Source organism: Trichomycterus rosablanca, chromosome 8 (assembly GCF_030014385.1).
Source record: "Trichomycterus rosablanca isolate fTriRos1 chromosome 8, fTriRos1.hap1, whole genome shotgun sequence".
Lineage (NCBI taxonomy): Eukaryota > Metazoa > Chordata > Actinopteri > Siluriformes > Trichomycteridae > Trichomycterus > Trichomycterus rosablanca.
In genome coordinates this window covers 6,390,224-6,410,181 of record NC_085995.1, presented here as the reverse complement: position 1 = coordinate 6,410,181, position 19,958 = coordinate 6,390,224, and the positions used below count along the sequence as shown (strand labels likewise).

Sequence of the window (19,958 nt, the reverse complement as noted above, 5' to 3'; positions counted from 1 at the left end):
TGTTCAGCAGAATTAACAAAGCACAAATTCTAATTATTTATAGTATTTTACAAAACACACCAACATTACGGATATTCTTCCTAAGACATTTATAAGAAACGTCAGAAGATAATTTGACCAAAAATCTCAGTATAACACAGGAAATGAACCCAGGCCGCCCACTGATACATCATCCACCTTCTATTTTATGCTGTCTCATTGAGTCATGGAGTTGATTAATTGAATCATTTATTCAAAGTGACATTGTTTCTCTGTCTTTTTTAACAAGAAGTACACAGCTCTGTCTGTTATCAAAAAAGTGATAACAAAAAGCCATTTCTCTTTCATTTTTGCAAGAAAAGCTGTCAAAATACAGTGGTACAGTGGACTATTTATTTTTGGCTAATGTAAAATATTGAGGTTGTTTTTGACACTTATATTTAGTTAAGGGTACAGATTTCTTCATGAAGGGTATTGAGTTTTAAATATTTAGAATTTAGGGGATGTCGAGTTACAAGGTACCACTGTATTCTAAAGAAATTTTTTTACTAGAGCTGCCTGAACCTTTCCAGAAACACAAAGGTATCCTCAAGTATTCATAAAAATGTTTTCAGTAATTTTTCATGTTCCAAGTGGGGAGGTCCGGGTCCTTTCTGTGTGGAGTTTGCATGTTCTCTGCATGTCTGTGTGGGTTTTCTCCAGGATCTCATATTTCCTCCAACAGTCCAAAAACATATAAGTGAGGTGAATTGGAGATACTAATTTGTCCATGACTGTGTTTGACATTAAACTTGAACTGATGAATCCAGTGTAACCAGTAATTACCTGTCCTGTCATGAATGTGACCAAAGTGTGTAAAACATGATGTTAAAATCCTAATAATAATAAAAAAAATGTTGGATGGTGCTGAGATCAGTTTCTGTCCAGGCCAGTCAAGTTTATCTACACCGACCATATCCGACCAAATTATTTTTGTTTATAGACTTCAGTGTGGGATGGCATCATGTGGGGCTTCATAGTCCAGACACAAAGAGTAGTATTTTTGTTTTACACAGTTTCTGTTACTGGAACTAACCAACCATTATTTTCCCTCTTTAAAGGGTAATGTAGTCAATGCAATGCCAAGTCAATGACTTTTATTCCTCTTTAAGGCTTTGCAAGCCGCATGATCATGTACATACTCCAATTTTATTTATTTTCAACATCAGAAGTGATAGCAGCTGTTCCTGTTGGTCAGTTTTTGCACCTCTATTGTACTCAACACAGTTTTTACTAGTAGAAAGTTTTTGCTAGTCTTCATTTTTATCATCTTGTCACATCTGGAATGCTTTCAGCTCTACAGAATGTATTAAATGTAACAGAAATGTCTTTTCAGTCATAGACAGTCAGTCTTGGACTGTGATACTGTAAATCAGCACTTAAGTATTTGAGTGGCACTCTGATATAAAGACAGAAGATGGAAGCACTTAATTTTGTATTCACTTTAATTTAGTTTTAATTTTTGTAGGGCAATAAGCCGCAGGCAGCCCGGAATGTAAAGCAGAAAGAGGCACTTTTTCCCAGCCTAGTAGTCATCCATCTTCATTCCTGACACTCTCTAATGACATCTCGGGGACATGGCCATTCCCATCACTGCAGAGAACATTTTAACAGACTGCAGGAGCTAAACCTCAAACTGCAGTCAGAATCCTGCTAATTAGCGGAGCTGCTTGCGCTGGGTTTAGAGTTTCCAGCTGCCAAGGATGTTTTAAAACATGGTGAAAAGGCGGTGGGCCAAGTTAGCATGCTAATAAGCGAAATCTATTTATTTATGGACACTATGGGTGTATTTATAGGCATAGTAATATTAAAATGTTTTCAATACATGGGTTGTGATGTAATGGATGTGGCGAATTAAATGCAGTCTGTATTTAACTTGCTCTATTATTTATGCAATGCACAAACACACACAGTATATAGACACTCATGCTGGGGTAATAAAGACCATTTTTATGAAATCGACCCCAATTTGCAGCTTTAACAGCCTACACTCTTTTAATGTATGCCATTTAGCGGACACTTTTATTTAAAGAGAATTACAATTGTGTCAGTCTATCATACAAGCAATTAAGGATTGAGCCCAACGGTGGCAACTTGGTGGTGGTGGGGCTTGAACCAGTGACATTCTGATCACTATTCCAGTACCTTAACCGCTGAGCTATCACTGTCCTCTCAGAACAGGTAGTCATCGGTTCTAGTTTAATGTCAAACGCAGTCATGGACAATTTTGTATCTCCAGTTCACCTCACTTTTATGTCTTTGGACTGTGGGAGGAAACCCAGACACAGGAAGAACATGCAAACTCCACACAGAAAGGACCCAGATCGCCCTATCTGGGAATCGAACCCAGGACCTTCTTGCTGTGAGGCGACAGTGCTACCCACCCAGCAACCATGCCACTGTATCAGTGAGAATCTGTGCTCATTTGGTCATTCGGTCGGACACTGATGTTGGACGAGAAGCCCTGGCTTGTTCCAGTGTTAATCCAGCCAGGTTCCTTTATAGCAAGCTTATCAAACCATGACTTTATAGACGTCACTTTGTGTAGCGCCGCACAGACATGCTGGAACATAAAGAAACCTCTCCTAAACTGTTGCCACAAGTCTTTTATTTTATCTAATTCAATCCCAAATGTGCTCTTTTGATTAATTATGAAGGCCATTGAACTACAATGGGCTCATTTCAAGGTTGTGGAACCAATTACAGATGACTTGTGCTTTGTGACATGGCACATTATCATGCTAAATGAAGCCATTATAAGATAGTAAACTGTGGGTATGATTAGCAACAATACTTTGATAGTCTTTGACATTTAAACAATGCTCAATTAATAATAAAGGACCTCATGTGTGCCATGTAAACCTTTTCCACACCATTACACCACCTACACCACCACCACCGCCAGTTTCTGACACAAGGCAGGATGATAATAAATTTATTCCAGTGTAAGTGAAACCACACAGCTTATATCTAATACACATCACAACTGATATTTTATATACACCGATCAGCCATAACATTAAAACCACCTCCTTGTTTCTACACTTGTTTCTCACTGTCCATTTTATCATCTCCACTTACCATATAGAAGCACTTTGTAGTTCTACAAATACTGACTGTAGTCCATCTCTTTCTCTACATACTGTTTTTACCTGCTTTCACCCTGTTCTTCAATGGTCAGGACCACCACAGAGCAGGTGTTATTTAGGTGGTGGATCATTCTCAGCACTGCAGTGACACTGTCATGGTGGTTGTGTGTTAGTGTGTGTTGTGCTGGTATGAGTGGATCAGGCACAGCAGCGCTGCTGGAGTTTTTAAATACAGTGTCCACTCACTGTCCACTCTATTAGACACTCCTACCTAGTTGGTCCACCTTGTAGACGTAAAGTCAGAGACGATCGCTCATCTATTGCTGCTGTTTGAGTCGGTCATCTTCTAGACCTGCATCAGTGGTCACAGGATGCTGCCTACGGGGCGCTGTTGGCTGGATATTTTTGGTTGGTGGACTATTATCAGTCCAGCAGGGACAGTGAGGTGTTTAAAAGCTCCAGCAGCATTGCTGTGTCTTATCCACTCATACCAGCACAACACACACTAACACACCACCACCATGTCAGTGTCACTGCAGTACTGAGAATGATCCACCACCTAAATAATACCTGCTCTGTAGTGGTCCTGTGGGGGTCCTGACCATTGAAGAACAGCATGAAAGGGGGCTGACAAAGCATGCAGAGAAACAGATGGACTACAGTCAGTAATTGTAGAACTACAAAGTGACCTTATGTCCATCCCCCAAAATACAGGATATATACACTAATATTATAAAGCCTCTGTATTAAATCAGAATAGCAGTGTGTGCTAGTCCATTAAACAGAGATCAGTGGTAAATCCAGAACGATTTCTTGGCTAGATTGCAGAATGGTTTAAAGAGGACCAGTGGGAGAATGGTTTGGAAAGCAATGCAGTGTTAAAGGGACGCTGAGAGACACCTTAGCACTTTATTTTCTCTCAGTGACATCTATTAAAAGAGAGAGAGAGAGAGAGAGTCCCACTGAAGTCCATAGTAAAATGTATTTGTAAAATGTAACTCCATACATTTCCATACAAATTTAAGACATTAAATGACCCCCTCTAATTATGGAAATTACCTGTGGGTCACCACAGAGGATCATTCTGGTCCACATACCTGATTTGGCACAGTTTTTTATGCCAGATGCCCTTGCTGACACAACTCGCTGACACTGAGAATGCTCTGATAAGTGCACCTCCCCATAGCTAGGCTGTTCAGCTAACTCAAACATGTTTGTCTAGTCACCTGTCTGGCCGATAGCACCACTGAGATATGCTAACTTGGGATTTCTGTCACTTTGAGTGTTATTTAAAAAAAAAAAACATAATAAATCATTTTTTAATTATTTATTTAATTATTGATTTATTATTATTATTATTTTTTATTTGTATTTATTTATCTTAAGCTTGGCAAAACTGCAAAGTATCAACACAATAATAATAATAATAGTAATAATAATAATAATAATAGTAATAATAATAATAATAATAATAATAATAATAATAAAATGAAGAATTAGAATAATAATTGTCTATAATAATAGTCTTATTTTTATTATTTAATAAAGACATCAATGCATTATTATTTTATTATTATTTATTTATAATGCTAACTTATTATTATTATTTTATTTTTTTTATATTTTTTTTATCACCACTGAGTTATGCTAACTTGCAATTTCTGCCACTGTACGTGTTTTATCAATTATATCAAAATAAACATAATTAATAACAATGGGGATTCCGGTCGCACTGCAGTGGTTGCCAGATCCCTGTTGTACTTTCTCAGTGATACTAAGCATATAGTTTTTATTGTATTTATATGTATGTATAGATAAATGTGTAAATATAAATGTATGTATACACATTTTTCTGAAGCCAATTTAACCAGACTGTAAAAAAAGCAGCTTTAACCTGACAAAGTGAAAAGTCATGTTAACTGATGTACAGGTTACAGTAGCAAAAAGCAGAAAGTATTAAACACATTAAAAACTACACGATTATCAGACATAAGTAGTATATAAAACTGTCTACTATTTTTAGGCTTTAACAGAACATAGTAAATGCATAATTTATTACTGGTGACAACTGGAAGGGCTCACTGCACTTAATCATAAATATTTAAACATCTGGCACCCGTCCCACACAGATATGCAGCATTTTACCATAAAACGGTCACACTGCTATATAGTGTAAGTTTGTTGTTAATAAACACGTTTAAATCAGGTTTGGTGTCTACTGCTTGAGTAGTTAAGTGTTGCAATATCCCCACACCACCCGTACTTTGTAACCTAATCAGAACTGGAAAGCCTGCTATGCTAGAATAACCTGCATTCTTTATCAACCACAATGAAGATGACATGCTAAAATGATTTACTATACATTTAATGAATACTAATTGGTTGCAAAACTATAACGTATTATTTAACCTTCAATATTTTTGCTCTTCTCTATTCTTATACCCGTAGAAGTCTGAGAGCACGCTGCCTAATTTGCTGGTGCTTTGCGGTGATCACGGCATGAGTGAGATGGGCAGTCACGGAGGATCATCAGAGCCGGAAATCAGCACACCTCTTGTTCTCATCAGCCCTGCCTTCCCGAAAAAAGGTGAGCCTTTGTTTGCTCTGCATATGCACCGCATTAACATGAGGTAGAGGGTACATAGGGCATTCAACTGCAAAATTACCTCCCATCTATTGAAGCTCAGTAATGAAAGTTAAAGCGTGTTGTACTCGTAGAAGCAGATAACTATGCCCTGCTGTCAGAAACGCCCTGTTTCAGAAAATGAAACACACTGAGAAGTCATTGTGACATAGTGTTTATTTATAGTGGAACTTCATTATAAAAACAGGTTCTTAATCCTGGCAAAGCTGCACAATATCAACATAATAATAATACAGCAATACTGTTATAACAATAATATTATTAATTATGAATTACTATTTAATAAATGCATTATTATTTTATAATGATTTAACTATTTATTTATTACTATTATTAGTTTTTTTTTTTCCAGAAGTCATTGTGACTCTAATGTCATGACTATGAATGTTTATTTATAGTTGAACTTGATTATAAAAACAGGTTCTTAAGCCCGGCAAAGCTAAACAATATTAACACAATAATAATAATAATAATAATAATAAAATTATAATATTATATTACAGTCATGTTATTATTAGTACTACTATTATTATTATTTTTATTTATTAATTACTATTTAATACATGCATTATTTTATTATTATTATTTACCTATTTATTTATTACTATTATTAGTTTTTTTATTTTTATTTTAGAAGTTCTAACGCCTGGCAAAGTTGCACAATATCAACACAATAATAATAATAATAGTATTTATATTATATAATAGTATTATCATTAGAATAATGATAATAATAATAAAAACAATAATAATAATTAGAATAATAATAATATTTAATAAATGCATTCATGCATAATTTATATATATATTTTTTTACTTAATTAATTAATTTATTTTTATTAATTTATCTGCTTTATCCTGGTTAGAGTCCCATTGGGTCCAGTTTATTATTATTATTATTTAATATTATTATTATTAATTCAATAATATTTTATTATTATGTAAATATTTGTAATAATAATTTATTATTATTATTATTATTATTATTAATATTAATATTATTATTATTTATTCTTTTTTAATTAATTACATTTTTTTTTGATTACCTGCTTTGGGTCCAGTTTAATGGAAAACACTGGACGTAAAGCAGGAATACCATGGACAGGGAATACCCCCCCCCCCCCCCCCCCCCCTTCCTCCCAGACGTAGTAAATCGTGTCTGTGTAGACGCCCGGCTAGCCGATAACCATGCACATATGCACAGTTAGTGTGAGCTTCAGATGTTTTGAGATATAAGTACTTCATTAGTGTAGCTTGCTTTTGTGATGACAGTCTGGACCAGTTGTCTGTCTACTCACCACAGACCATGTGGTACTTGTTTGTATATAATGCATGCCTCCAGGCTTAGCTGTCTGTGTATTTAGAAATGTATATGTCTATAGTTCATTTATTATGCAAATGCATCAAGATTCATTTGACTTGCCTGTGAATAGCACATCCTAAGTGTGCAAAGACATGTAGCGACTGATGATCAAACCCTAAAGCAGTGTTCGCACAGGCTGTGATTTAAAAAGCACAAAATGCTTAATATTTTAAATTAGCCTAATGAAATCAAGGATAGAAAACCAAATTTGGTCCTTGATAACACATCTTAAAAGAAGATAATTAATTCTGGTTTAGGACCCTGAGTTAAATCAGTGTTTTGCTTCAAAAAGTAGTGCCTAGTAAATAAAGAATATAGGTTTTTTTTTTTGTTAGGAAATTAAAGAGTATGTGTACTTTTTTACATCCCACCCTTGGCAGTAAACATATAAACATATAGATGTGTGAAATACTGTATGTGTAATAGAAGTTTTGAAAGGTTAACAGCCTTGTCAGATTTGTTACATGAGTTTCCCTGCAGATTTTACATTTCATAGCTGCATATAAAATATCATCCTGCTTCTCTGATTGTGTGTGTGTGTGTGTTATATATTTGCATCTGTGGCTCTGATTACATTGAATCTTTGCTACAGGGTCTGGCAACATGGAATTGCAAGGCATAGTAGAGCAGGTGGATCTGGCCCCCACTTTAGCACTGGCCCTGGCACTGCCCATCTCACAGAACAGCGTTGGCCGACTGATTCCAGCTGTGTTCGAGAACGCGTCTCTTAGAGAACAGTTACGGTACCTTCAAATCAACGGGCATCAGCTTAGCAACCTCCTCCGGGACAGCAACCCCAGCTTTCATAAGGGTGAGCCAACCAGCACATCATACAACACAACACACAGAGAGACAATGGGTAATTGTGACATTAAAATGAGATATGTGGTTACTAATTAAGGTGCTTTCACAGGTTTACTTAGTTTTGCAGGGCTGGACATAATGTCTAGCGAGATTAAGAGAAAAGTCTTTGAGGAAGTTGGATATAAGCCACAGGCTTTATAAAATCTGGTATTATTTAATGCTACTAGTGTTTAATCCATAACAAACAAACAAAAAGTAAACAAAGTAAATATTTTTAGAAATAGGCTTACTTTTTGATTTAGTTCTTTTGCTGCATTGTGCTAGTGTACGTTTTTCTAATGGTAACAGCAGAACGCATAGCTCCGGTTTGAATCCTTGTGTTTATATTTTCACATTTAGCATGTAATTTCTTTGACTGTAAGGGTTATAAATAAATAAAAAAGGCACATAGAATTGTTATTTATTTTTACTCTTAGATTTTCAGTGTGGTTGAGGTCAGGGCCCTGTGCAGGCCACTGAATTCCTCCAAACCATGTCTTTATGGATCACGCTTTGTGTACTGGGGCACAGTAATGCAGAAACAGGAAAGAACCTGTCTTAAATTATTTTTACAATGAATGGTTCAAGGAATATTATTTCTTTTGTGGAACTGACTTTATGCACTTGTTAGCAATGGGTTTGGATATGTTTGGCGATAAAATGTATATTTGGTATAATTAGCATTCACTCTCACATGTCCACAATGAGATCAACGATGAGACTGACTTACTCCAAGGTGGACTGGTGGACTGACTATTAGACAGACTGATAGATGGACTGATGCACTGACAGACTGAGTGGTATGGAGTATGGTCTTAGGGTGTGTTCAAAAACCTAGTGAGCTCTCTACATAGACAGCATTTTATGCCATCCTACGCGTGCTCCAGAGAAGCAGGCTGTTCGAATTCTTAGATACCTTAAAATGCTGCCTACTAAGGCACCTTAAATCTGAACGGTGTTTTGACAGAATAACAAGGGAGCAGCCAATGCTTCATTAGCACTAAAGGCAATCCCAGCATTCAGTTATTTTCAAATGTAAATCTGTTCGAATTGATTTTAAATTTGTATAAACGTGTAGAAGTGGAATTCATTGCAAATTTTAGCTTGTCAGTGACAATGTTATCGTTTTGGGTACACAGAGAAAGATGTTAGTTGGCATGCTAGCGGGTTGTACCGCCTCAGCCCATTGGTTTGAATGGCCTGATGCTAACTGTGTTAGCTTAGTAAGCAAAAACTGTGGTGATGTAAGTCAATGTCTTATTAGAATCACAAGGTGACAAGGTGATTACTGGACTGACCGACTGAGGGACTGACTGTGAGAGAGAATCTAGCTGTAAGAAAAAATCCTAATAAGTCCAAGGCAAGTCAGAGACAACAGACAACATGACACCAGTGCTGTAGTAATGGCAGGTAGAGTTCTGCAACAAGTGTGAAGTGTGACTCAGTGTGCTTTCTTCTGTCTAACAGCCTGCATTCACACAGACAGCAGTGAATAAAAATATGTTTACCGGCTTGTACTTACTATTAAAGCAGACAAGAAACATTGGCACTCTGATCTACTATGGTTTTCTGTTTTATTAAGATACATTTAGTTTCATGCCAACGTATTTGTTCCAGTATTTAGTAATACAGGATTTTCATTCACAATACACACTCACACAAAGTGCACATTTTCTATAAACTGAATATGTACTTAAACACTAAGGCATAATGACACATCGCTCCGGTTTTTCACTTCTGATTTTGTTTTAGCTCTAGAACACAAATCCAGAGCTTTTACACACCTCACAAATGCCTTTTATTTATGGCTTTTTAATCCAATTTCATTCTTTCAGCCTTTTTACAGCCCCCGAAACTCGATAATACACGGTCCTGGGAGTCTGAGTGATCATGGCCTTTGCCTTTAAAATCCCATAAACCAGTACGAACAGGAACGATCAGAACCTCCACCTTGACCTGTGTGTATGTGCACTTACATGTGTGTGTATGTGTGTAAAATATTGTATTCCTCCTACAGTAAATCTTACAGTTAAAATATTTAGACAAATTTTATCACAGCATACAATAACAGTATAGGTTCTCCTAATGACCGAGCTTTGGTTAACTTGGAAGTGTGCTGAGGAGCACTGTCTTATCACCATGGTTTAATTTCTGATCACGTATGTAACGTGCTCTAATCATTTAGTCAAACAAATGGAACAGTTGACCAAATCCCAACAGTCCCATGCTAAAGTTGTCATGTATGTAAACTTTTGACTTGTTGGCTTGTACTGCAGGTAAGGTGTATTAATGTTGGCACATTCAGACTTGCTATTGCAGAAAATGATTAAAACAGCAAATACTAGTTTTTAAATCAAAACCAGTCTTCTTAAACTGTTTTATTTCATCCTGATGAAAGTTCCATTGAAAAGCAAGACAGGTCTACACTGTCATCTAGCATCACTAGCATCACTATACAGTGTATCACAAAAGTGAGTACACCCCTCACATTTCTGCAAATATTTCATTATATCTTTTCATGGGACAACACTATAGACATGAAACTTGGATATAACTTAGAGTAGTCAGTGTACAGCTTGTATAGCAGTGTAGATTTACTGTCTTCTGAAAATAACTCAACACACAGCCATTAATGTCTAAATAGCTGGCAACATAAGTGAGTACACCCCACAGTGAACATGTCCAAATTGTGCCCAAATGTGTCGTTGTCCCTCCCTGGTGTCATGTGTCAAGGTCCCAGGTGTAAATGGGGAGCAGGGCTGTTAAATTTGGTGTTTTGGGTACAATTCTCTCATACTGGCCACTGGATATTCAACATGGCACCTCATGGCAAAGAACTCTCTGAGGATGTGAGAAATAGAATTGTTGCTCTCCACAAAGATGGCCTGGGCTTTAAGAAGATTGCTAACACCCTGAAACTGAGCTACAGCATGGTGGCCAAGGTCATACAGCGGTTTTCCAGGACAGGTTCCACTCGGAACAGGCTTCGCCAGGGTCGACCAAAGAAGTTGAGTCCACGTGTTCGGCGTCATATCCAGAGGTTGGCTTTAAAAAATAGACACATGAGTGCTGCCAGCATTGCTGCAGAGGTTGAAGACGTGGGAGGTCAGCCTGTCAGTGCTCAGACCATACGCCGCACACTGCATCAACTCGGTCTGCATGGTCGTCATCCCAGAAGGAAGCTGACGCACAAGAAAGCCCGCAAACAGTTTGCTGAAGACAAGCAGTCCAAGAACATGGATTACTGGAATGCCCTGTTGTCTGACGAGACCAAGATAAACTTGTTTGGCTCAGATGGTGTCCAGCATGTGTGGCGGCGCCCTGGTGAGAAGTACCAAGACAACTGTATCTTGCCTACAGTCAAGCATGGTGGTGGTAGCATCATGGTCTTGGGCTGCATGAGTGTTGCTGGCACTGGGGAGCTGCAGTTCATTTAGGGAAACATGAATTCCAACATGTACTGTGACATTCTGAAACAGAGCATGATCCCCTCCCTTCGAAAACTGGGCCTCATGGCAGTTTTCCAACAGGATAACGACCCCAAACACAACCTCCAAGATGACAACTGCCTTGCTGAGGAAGCTGAAGATAAAGGTGATGGACTAAACCCAATTGAGCACCTGTGGCGCATCCTCAAGTGGAAGGTGGAGGAGTTCAAGGTGTCTAACATCCACCAGCTCCGTGATGTCATCATGGAGGAGTGGAAGAGGATTCCAGTAGCAACCTGTGCAGCTCTGGTGAATTCCATGCCCAGGAGGGTTAAGGCAGTGCTGGATAATAATGGTGGTCACACCAAATATTGACACTTTGGGCACAATTTGGACATGTTCACTGTGGGGTGTACTCACTTATGTTGCCAGCCATTTAGACATTAATGGCTGTGTGTTGAGTTATTTTCAGAAGACAGTAAATCTACACTGCTATACAAGTTGTACACTGACTACTCTAAGTTATATCCAAGTTTCATGTCTATAGCGTTGTCCCATGAAAAGATATAATGAAATATTTGCAGAAATGTGAGGGGTGTACTCACTTTTGTGATACACTGTATATATATATATATAAGATCTCTCTCTCTCTCTCTCTCTCTCTCTCTCTCTCTCTCTATATATATATATATATATTCTTTATTAATCCCCATGGGGGAAATTTGAGTGTTACGGCAGCTCCAGCACAATGTAATTACAGTAAATACTAAAATACAGTAGAATAAATAAAACAATAAAAATTGCTATTATACAGCAGTATAACAATTACAACCATATTAGAAAAAGTATTATTATCATATAATACAGAATTCATATTCATAAGATCACTTCAGTGACTTCTTATTACCTTCTCATTCTAAGTGCATGTAAGTAGGACTATGAAATATGAATCAGTTATGAAAAACATACTAATACTAGTACCGTAGTACTAATACACCCCCAGTCAAACTTCTTATTTTGTTGATTTTTAAGGTTAAAGAAGGTTAACATTAATGCCTGTTGGTTTTGGAATATAGGTTATTTACTATAGATAGAGCTTGTGTTCTTATTATCCTGTGGGACAATATTCTAGACAGTGTTCTCTTTTCTGGTGGATGAGCTGCGAGTGATCCTGGGCTATATGGCTTAAAAAGATCAGCAGGATATGCAGGGTCTAAACTATGTCAGATTTTAAAGGTCATAAGCAGGACTGCAGGTTTTCAGTGCAGAATATGACAGGCAGTCGGTATAAACTAAAGATATAGTTTTCTTTTTGTAATAGAAACACAAGCTGCAGCCTATAATTAAACTGTATGCAGTTTAATTAAAGAAACGGCAGGATAACGTCAAATCTAAAGGTTATAAACACATGCAGTAGTTTCTAATCATAAGTTGCATTAACATAGGTTTGATTTTTGGTATTTTTTTAGTGCAGGAAACACCATGGACAGGTCCACACAAACACACACACACACACACACTCATACCATAAGAAATTTTGTATCTCCAATGTACCTGCCTGCATGTCTTCGGACTGTGGGTGGAAACTGAATCTCCCAAACAAACCCAAGCGGACATGGGGAGAACATGCAAACTCCACACAGAAAGGACCCATACCGCTCCACCTGAGAATCAAATCCAGGATCTTCTTGCTGTGAGGTGACAGTGCTACCCACCGAGCCACTGTGCCCTCCCCCAAAAAAGTTAAATATAGCAATTATATTAATGTATTAATCATGTGATCAGTATAGTCAATTCAACAACTACTATAAAACAATAGAAGTGTCAAAGATATATATAATAATAAGATAACTAATAATGTAAACACACAAAACTTATTGCAGTGTTTGCTGACTACACAGTTACGCAGCAGCACTAATCAGCACATGATGCCTATTATTAAGCCGTTAGGACTAATTACTGTCTGAAAGCTAATTACTGTTATAGTCAGTGTAAGCTTCTATTCAATACTTCACTAGTGAACTCATTACTGTGGCACAGCACTGAAACAGAGTGAGAATCCTATAGATGTCAGCATTTCTGAAACAGTAGGTACAGGTAATATTTTACATGCAGTATTAATGGACCGATGCATTAGGAGGCTCGGACAGATACATAATTTGGGGTCGTGGGTTCCAGTAAAGAAGATTTCATCAAACATTTATACTGCTTCAGTTCATAATGGGTCAGGCGGAGTCTATAATAAGTAATGATCAATAAAGTACTCTGCCTGCCCTTTAAAAGAGACTGACGGTGCTGTTAAATTACTCTGTGTGTGTGTGTGTGTGTGATTGTGTTTACGTTTAGAAAGAATAAGGGAGTAGGAGGAGATCAAATTCAATGTTTATTCACCAGGGTTCTAGTTTTTTTTGCAATTTTCCCCCCAATTTTCTCCCTAATCTAGTCATATCCAATTACCCTGATTGCATTACGCTTCCCCTCTACTGATACTGCCCTCCACTGCTGACTGAGGAGCGCCGCAACTGACACACACCCCTCTGACATGTGTGCAGTACTGACTGCATCTTTTCACCTGCACGAGGCGAGTTCATATGCGGATCAGCCTTGTGTACGGAGAGACACACCCTGATCAACGCGTTATTCCCCGACTTTGCACAGGCGCCACCCATCAGCCAGCAGAGGTAGTAGTTGCATCAGTTATGAGGAGCCCTGGTCCGGCTCCCACCCTGTGAACAACAGCCAATTGTTGTTCATGTTTATGGAGCTGAGATTCGAAATGATGTGTTCGAAATCCAAGCTCTGGTGTGCTAGCGTGTTTTACCGTTGCGCCATCTGAGCAGCAGGGTTTTCTAGTTAATGAAACCGTAAACGAAAAAAAACATTTTTGTAAACTACAATAAAATAATATTCTGATTTAATTAGTTCAACAACAAATCAAGACTCAAGACTCAACAATTATTAATTTTAAAGTATTATATATAATATATAGTTAATATCAAACATTCATTACACTTATATAAATTGTGTATAGTTTTACAGTGTTGTAATTTAAAGTTTTCTAGCTGTTTATTTTTTGACTGAGAACCTGTGATTTCAAGGTGGAAAAGCACCAAACCCTTAAGGATTTTGGCACCAGCACTGGCACCATGCCAGAGGAAAAGTGTGAAGTGTGTGAAATGTAAGAAATTTTTTAGGTTCTTCTTTTGTGAGTAAATGCTTGTATGTCTTGTATTGTATTGGTTCCCTACCAGGGTGTTTTTCTGCCCTACCAGACTTGTAACACATGATTACTTTAAAATACATAATCAGGGAACGAAAACAAAACCAGTCTGCGACTGGCATTAAAAAGTTGGGCTGAGGTGCCTAGGTGGCGCAGCGGGATATTCTGCTAGCACACCAGTGCTGAGATTCTGAACTCCTCGGTTCAAAACTTGCCATTTCCACCATTTGACTGGGCGCCATCTAGCGGGCACAATTGGCAGTGCCTGCAGCAGACACGTCTCTGCTAGGGTGGGATGACCGGACTATGTGGATGGGGTTTTCAAACGCTGTGTAAGGACCCTGATTAACAGATAGAGAGGCGCCTGTGCAGAGTGCGTAGGTGAAAAAGGGTTCCTATAAGGACTACACGCGGGTCGGAGGAGGCGTGAGCAGCAATATACCACCTCGACTTCAATCAGGGACCCTCCAGCAGCGGAAGTCGGATTGACAACACTAAAATTGGGAGAAAATAGGAGAAAATGCATACATCTTTTCACCTGCACGAGGCGAGTTCATATGCGGATCAGCCTTGTGTATGGAGAGACACACCCTGATCAACGCATTATTCCCCGACTTTGCATAGGCGCCACCGAAAATGCATACATAAAAAAAAAAAAAAGGTGGGCTGGGAAAAGTGCATTGGAAGGTGACTTTTGCCGTGTGCCGCACATACTGTATGAGATCTCTAATTACTGTCTCTTCCTTTGCTGTTTAGGCTGCCACACTAGATGCTAAAAGTCATTTAGACTAAATTAAGTCCTCTCCGCCACCCACTACTCATTCTGTTTAGCTCAGCAGAATGTGGGTCATTCTGATGGGATTGAGTGCGTGATTAGAGCTTGTTGCTATACAGAAACTGCCTCATCGGCAAGATGATTGATTACTGTGATTAGGAGGCATCATTCTCCACCACTCTGCTTTGCTTCATTTCACTCAGATATGTTCTGCTGGAAGCTGTAATGTAAAATAAAGAAAATTGATTACTGTAGTGTTACAGAACGAGGAGTCTGAAATTGCAAAAAATAACATCTAGAAAAATGCCCCATTTTTTTATTTTTTGCATTTTTTCCAATGACATTATGCCAATTTTAAACCATTCAATTTTTTCCCAGTTCTTTCTCTCTCTCCAACCGCTGTCTTTTAAACCAGACGACTCCTGCTGACCAAATAGGGCCGCAGGCTAGCACACCCCTCCTCTGACACATCTTAATAATGCAACCTCAGACTCTGATAGAGAAAGTGACCTTAGGATGGCCGACTTGCTGTCCTATTAAAGCTCTACCCTATTACAGTCTCTAAAAAAATATAAAAACAAACTATACAAAAGTCCCAGTAAAAATTCACTTGTACCATTAGAACATACACTATACAAACAAAAGTATTTGGACACCTGACCACGATGCAGTTGATTTGCGTAACGACTGATCACCGCCCATTGCATAACAATGAAACCGGTGATCAGGTCCATATGCAAATCACAATGACCATTAATTACAATGGCCATGTGTGCCTTTCACACATGATTGGGGTATAGCTCCTATCACGGCATTGTAAGATGGTGAGAGATGTACTCTCAGGCCCCCCCTCGGTTAAGAGATGGTTGTTCCCTCTTCACTTAGATGGCCTCTTTGACTCCTCGCTCAAACCGGCGTTCCTCCTTGTCAAGGATCTGCACATCTTCATCATTAAATGAAATTGGAAAGAACCTTCGTAAAACTGTTGCTGCAAAGATGGAAGCGTATAATATTTATTATGATTCATGGATTTTTTTTATAATTTATTTTATAAGTGATTTATTACACTGGTCAGGAGCTGTTGTGGTTGAAACACATGAATTCAATCATTTGAAGTGGTCTTCACCCACACTTCACCCACAATCGTATAATCTTATGCTACTTATTCATAATCAGCCACTTTAAAATAGTTAAGAAGTCAGGTTTTTAAGTTCCAGGCTTTTTTAAAGCATGTTTTGATACCACATGCAGTGTTTTATTAGCCGTACATACGTGTTGCACTGATTTAATCAGTGCTTTGTGTTGGTACAGTGATGTGCAGATACTGAACGTGTACAATGAAGCTCCAGTCCTCTCCTGAGTGAAGTGAATAGACGTTGAAGAGTAGAAAGGTTACTGCATATCAACAAGCTGCTGAATGTCGAGCTTTTTGCTAATCATTTCCTTTCATGACATTACTTAATTTATGAGAAGAGCGCTTCTTCAGGGCTGAACTTCCGAAGGCCGCACTGCGTCAGTCCCTCCGACTCGCTGTGTCTCGTTTACAAACAAGCACATGCACACACACACACACACACACATTTACATTTACATTTTCAGCATTTAGCAGACGCTTTTATCCAAAGCGACTTACACAATGAGCTGAACACGATAAGCAAATTGAGGGTTAAGGGCCTTGCTCAGGGACCCAACAGTGGCAACCTTCTGTCTACTAGTCCAGTACCTTAACCACTGAGCTTTCACTGGCCCACACACACACACACACACACACACACACAGTGCACCATCTGTTTGTAATGAATCATCGTGTCAGTATTCTTATGTGGAACACTTGTGCTACGTCTCTTGGCTTTACATCATCAAATCAAACATTTTTAATCATGTACACTAATATCCGGTATAAATAAAATACATGTTAATGTAATAATGTATTCTGTGTAATAAGTAAGTAAGTTTGAATTCATAGTACACAATTAATTTAAGTGAAATAATATTATTACAGTGGAACCTCCATTTAACTGACCTCCGTTAAACGGATTTCTGATTTAACGGACAAAATCTGGAAAACCAAATGTCTGGTCCTAATGTTTAAAATTGCCATGAGAAGCGTACCAAGACCAGTAGTTCAGTAATTGTTTACTAGCTGGTGCACGTCTCTCTGTTTACATGAGTGATAGGCTTTATTTGGTCGGAGGGCTCGCTTTGTTCTAGCCTTTTTCTTGTGTGGGTTTTTCCCACAGTCTAAAGACTTGCAGTCAGCTGAATTAGAAATACAAAATTTTTCCTCTCTTTTGCCCAGTGAATTGCACTTACCGTTACCCTGACCAGAATAAAGCTGTGGTAAAACAGACAATGAGTAAATGAATTCATGCACTTGTTCTATATACATATACCTTTCCAGTTAAGTATATATATATATACGTATATATATGTATATATATATATATATATATATATATACGTATATATATGTATATATATATATATATATATATATATATATATATATATATATATATATATATATATATATTAGGGCTGTCGAAGTTAACGCGATAATAACGCATTAACGCGATTTCAATTTAACGCGATTAAAAATAATAGTGCCGTTAACGCAAATTCTAGTTAATGTTGAGACTTGACTGGTAGAACTACAACGCTCGGTTACATTATGTTAACAAACCGCAAATGAAAAACGGTGGCAAGTCCGACATTGTTTGTTTTAATGTCGGACTTGCCACCGTTTTTCATTTGCGGTTTGTTAACATAATGTAATTGAGCGTTGTAGTGATGCACTTATAAAGAAATAAATACACGCTATATTCACAAGTTGTCGGGAGCAGAACACTTTTATTAACTTATTCTGTTAAGGTACCAAATACCGGAAAGCTGAGTCAAGCACGTTAGTCCATGAACTATGGAAGCCCCAAAGGGTCAAAACACACTCACTTCGTGTACAAACGGCCATCAAACCATTGTCACAATACAACCACAGAAAAGTCTGTTACAATAACTACGCCTTATCCCACCTAAAGCACCGCTGATCTACAATGTTTGCTGATGGAGAAATTCTAAACTACAATCTGACATTTACTGCCTAGTATGTGAGTGAATAAAACTCCCTTACAGTTTTCTCTTGTCCCAGCAGTTTTTAACATAAGTACATTTAGCATAAAATGTGTTCACCATTTTAATTGTAACATTTCACATAAAAATCCTTGTTTTCTATAACATTTACACAGATTTTTTTTAATGCGATTAATCGCGATTAACTATATGAAATTCTGAGATTAATCGCGATTAAAAATTTTAATCGTTTGACAGCCCTAATATATATATATATATATATATATACTGTCTGTTCTGGAGGGTTCTTGGTAGTATTGTATTTTGTGTGTTTGTCAGAACCAGTCACACATTGGTGCTGTGCAACAGTGACGCACTCTGTTTAAAATATTTGCCCATCCTCACACATTATGTACTCTATATCAGCCTTTCTCAACCGGGGTTGCCGCGGCACCCTGGGGTGCCGTCTGGCTTCATCAGGGGTGCCGTCAAAAATATTCTGATAATGATGGGTCATTCGCGAACGATCCGATTCTATTGAACGGCTCTTTAAAAATGAACAAAAGGCCTCTGGTTGCCGCTATATATATATTTTTATTTCTGCACGGTTCTTATCGACTGTAATCCACCCAGTCAGCTTCGCATCAGTAGAGGGAATTAATCAGTCATAATAAGAGCTGTTTATTGTCGAAATTCTAATCCGAGAGCGGAGAGCGAGCGACACACACAGAGAGAGAGAGAGCGTGTGCGAGAGAGAGAGAGAGACACACATACACACAGAGAGAGAGAGAGAGAGAGCGTGTGCGAGAGAGAGAGAGACACACATACACACACAAACTTATCGTTATTACTACCTCATTACTGTAAATATTATAATTTTTATTGTTATTATTTTGCACTGTTTTTATAAATATTTTATTCTATTTTATATTTTTGCACATGTAACTGTTTTGTATATATTTGTTCTTTCTTACTGTTCTTTTTTATTATTTCTCTCTGACTTGCTTTGGCAATACAAATGTCCTTATTTGTCATGCCAGTAAAGCTTCTTTTGAGTTTGAGTTGAGAGAGCCGTAACCGAGCCACAGAGAGAACATGCAGAAAAGAAGCAGTGCTCTTAGTATAATGACATATAATTGAGAAATAAACTATAAACTTGTTTAATTATGTTAAATCTGATTCATTCATGGTGCGAACTGAGCTTTTCGAGCCTAACTTACATCAAGAAAAAGTACAGGGAGCGACTGAGGGCTCTGGACCAGGAGCTCTGTGTCTGCCTCTCATCCATCCCTGCCAGAATAGGGCGATTGTGTGCATCATCCCAGGCTCAGGTTTCCCATTAAAAGTCACGTTTACCCCTCCCTCCCTAAATGACACCTTATGGTGTGTGTGTGCATGTGTGTTAGCAGTCCAAGGGATGCAGAGTGTAAGTTTTTTAATACATTTGAGACTGGGGTGACTTGAGATTTTGCATACTTTTAAAGGGTGCCGTGACTGAAAAAAGGTTGAGAA

General features: G+C 38.0%; 1 protein-coding gene across 1 annotated transcript in view; it reads left to right on the top strand.

Annotated features, from left to right (window-relative positions):
* Positions 1–19,958, top strand: part of pigg (phosphatidylinositol glycan anchor biosynthesis class G (EMM blood group)) — a 133,567-nt gene that overhangs the window by 35,981 nt on the left and 77,628 nt on the right. The window contains exons 5-6 of the mRNA XM_063000958.1: positions 5,556–5,694; positions 7,707–7,925. Coding sequence (XP_062857028.1) covers positions 5,556–5,694; positions 7,707–7,925 — 358 coding nt within the window. The remainder of the gene's footprint in view (positions 1–5,555; positions 5,695–7,706; positions 7,926–19,958) is intronic.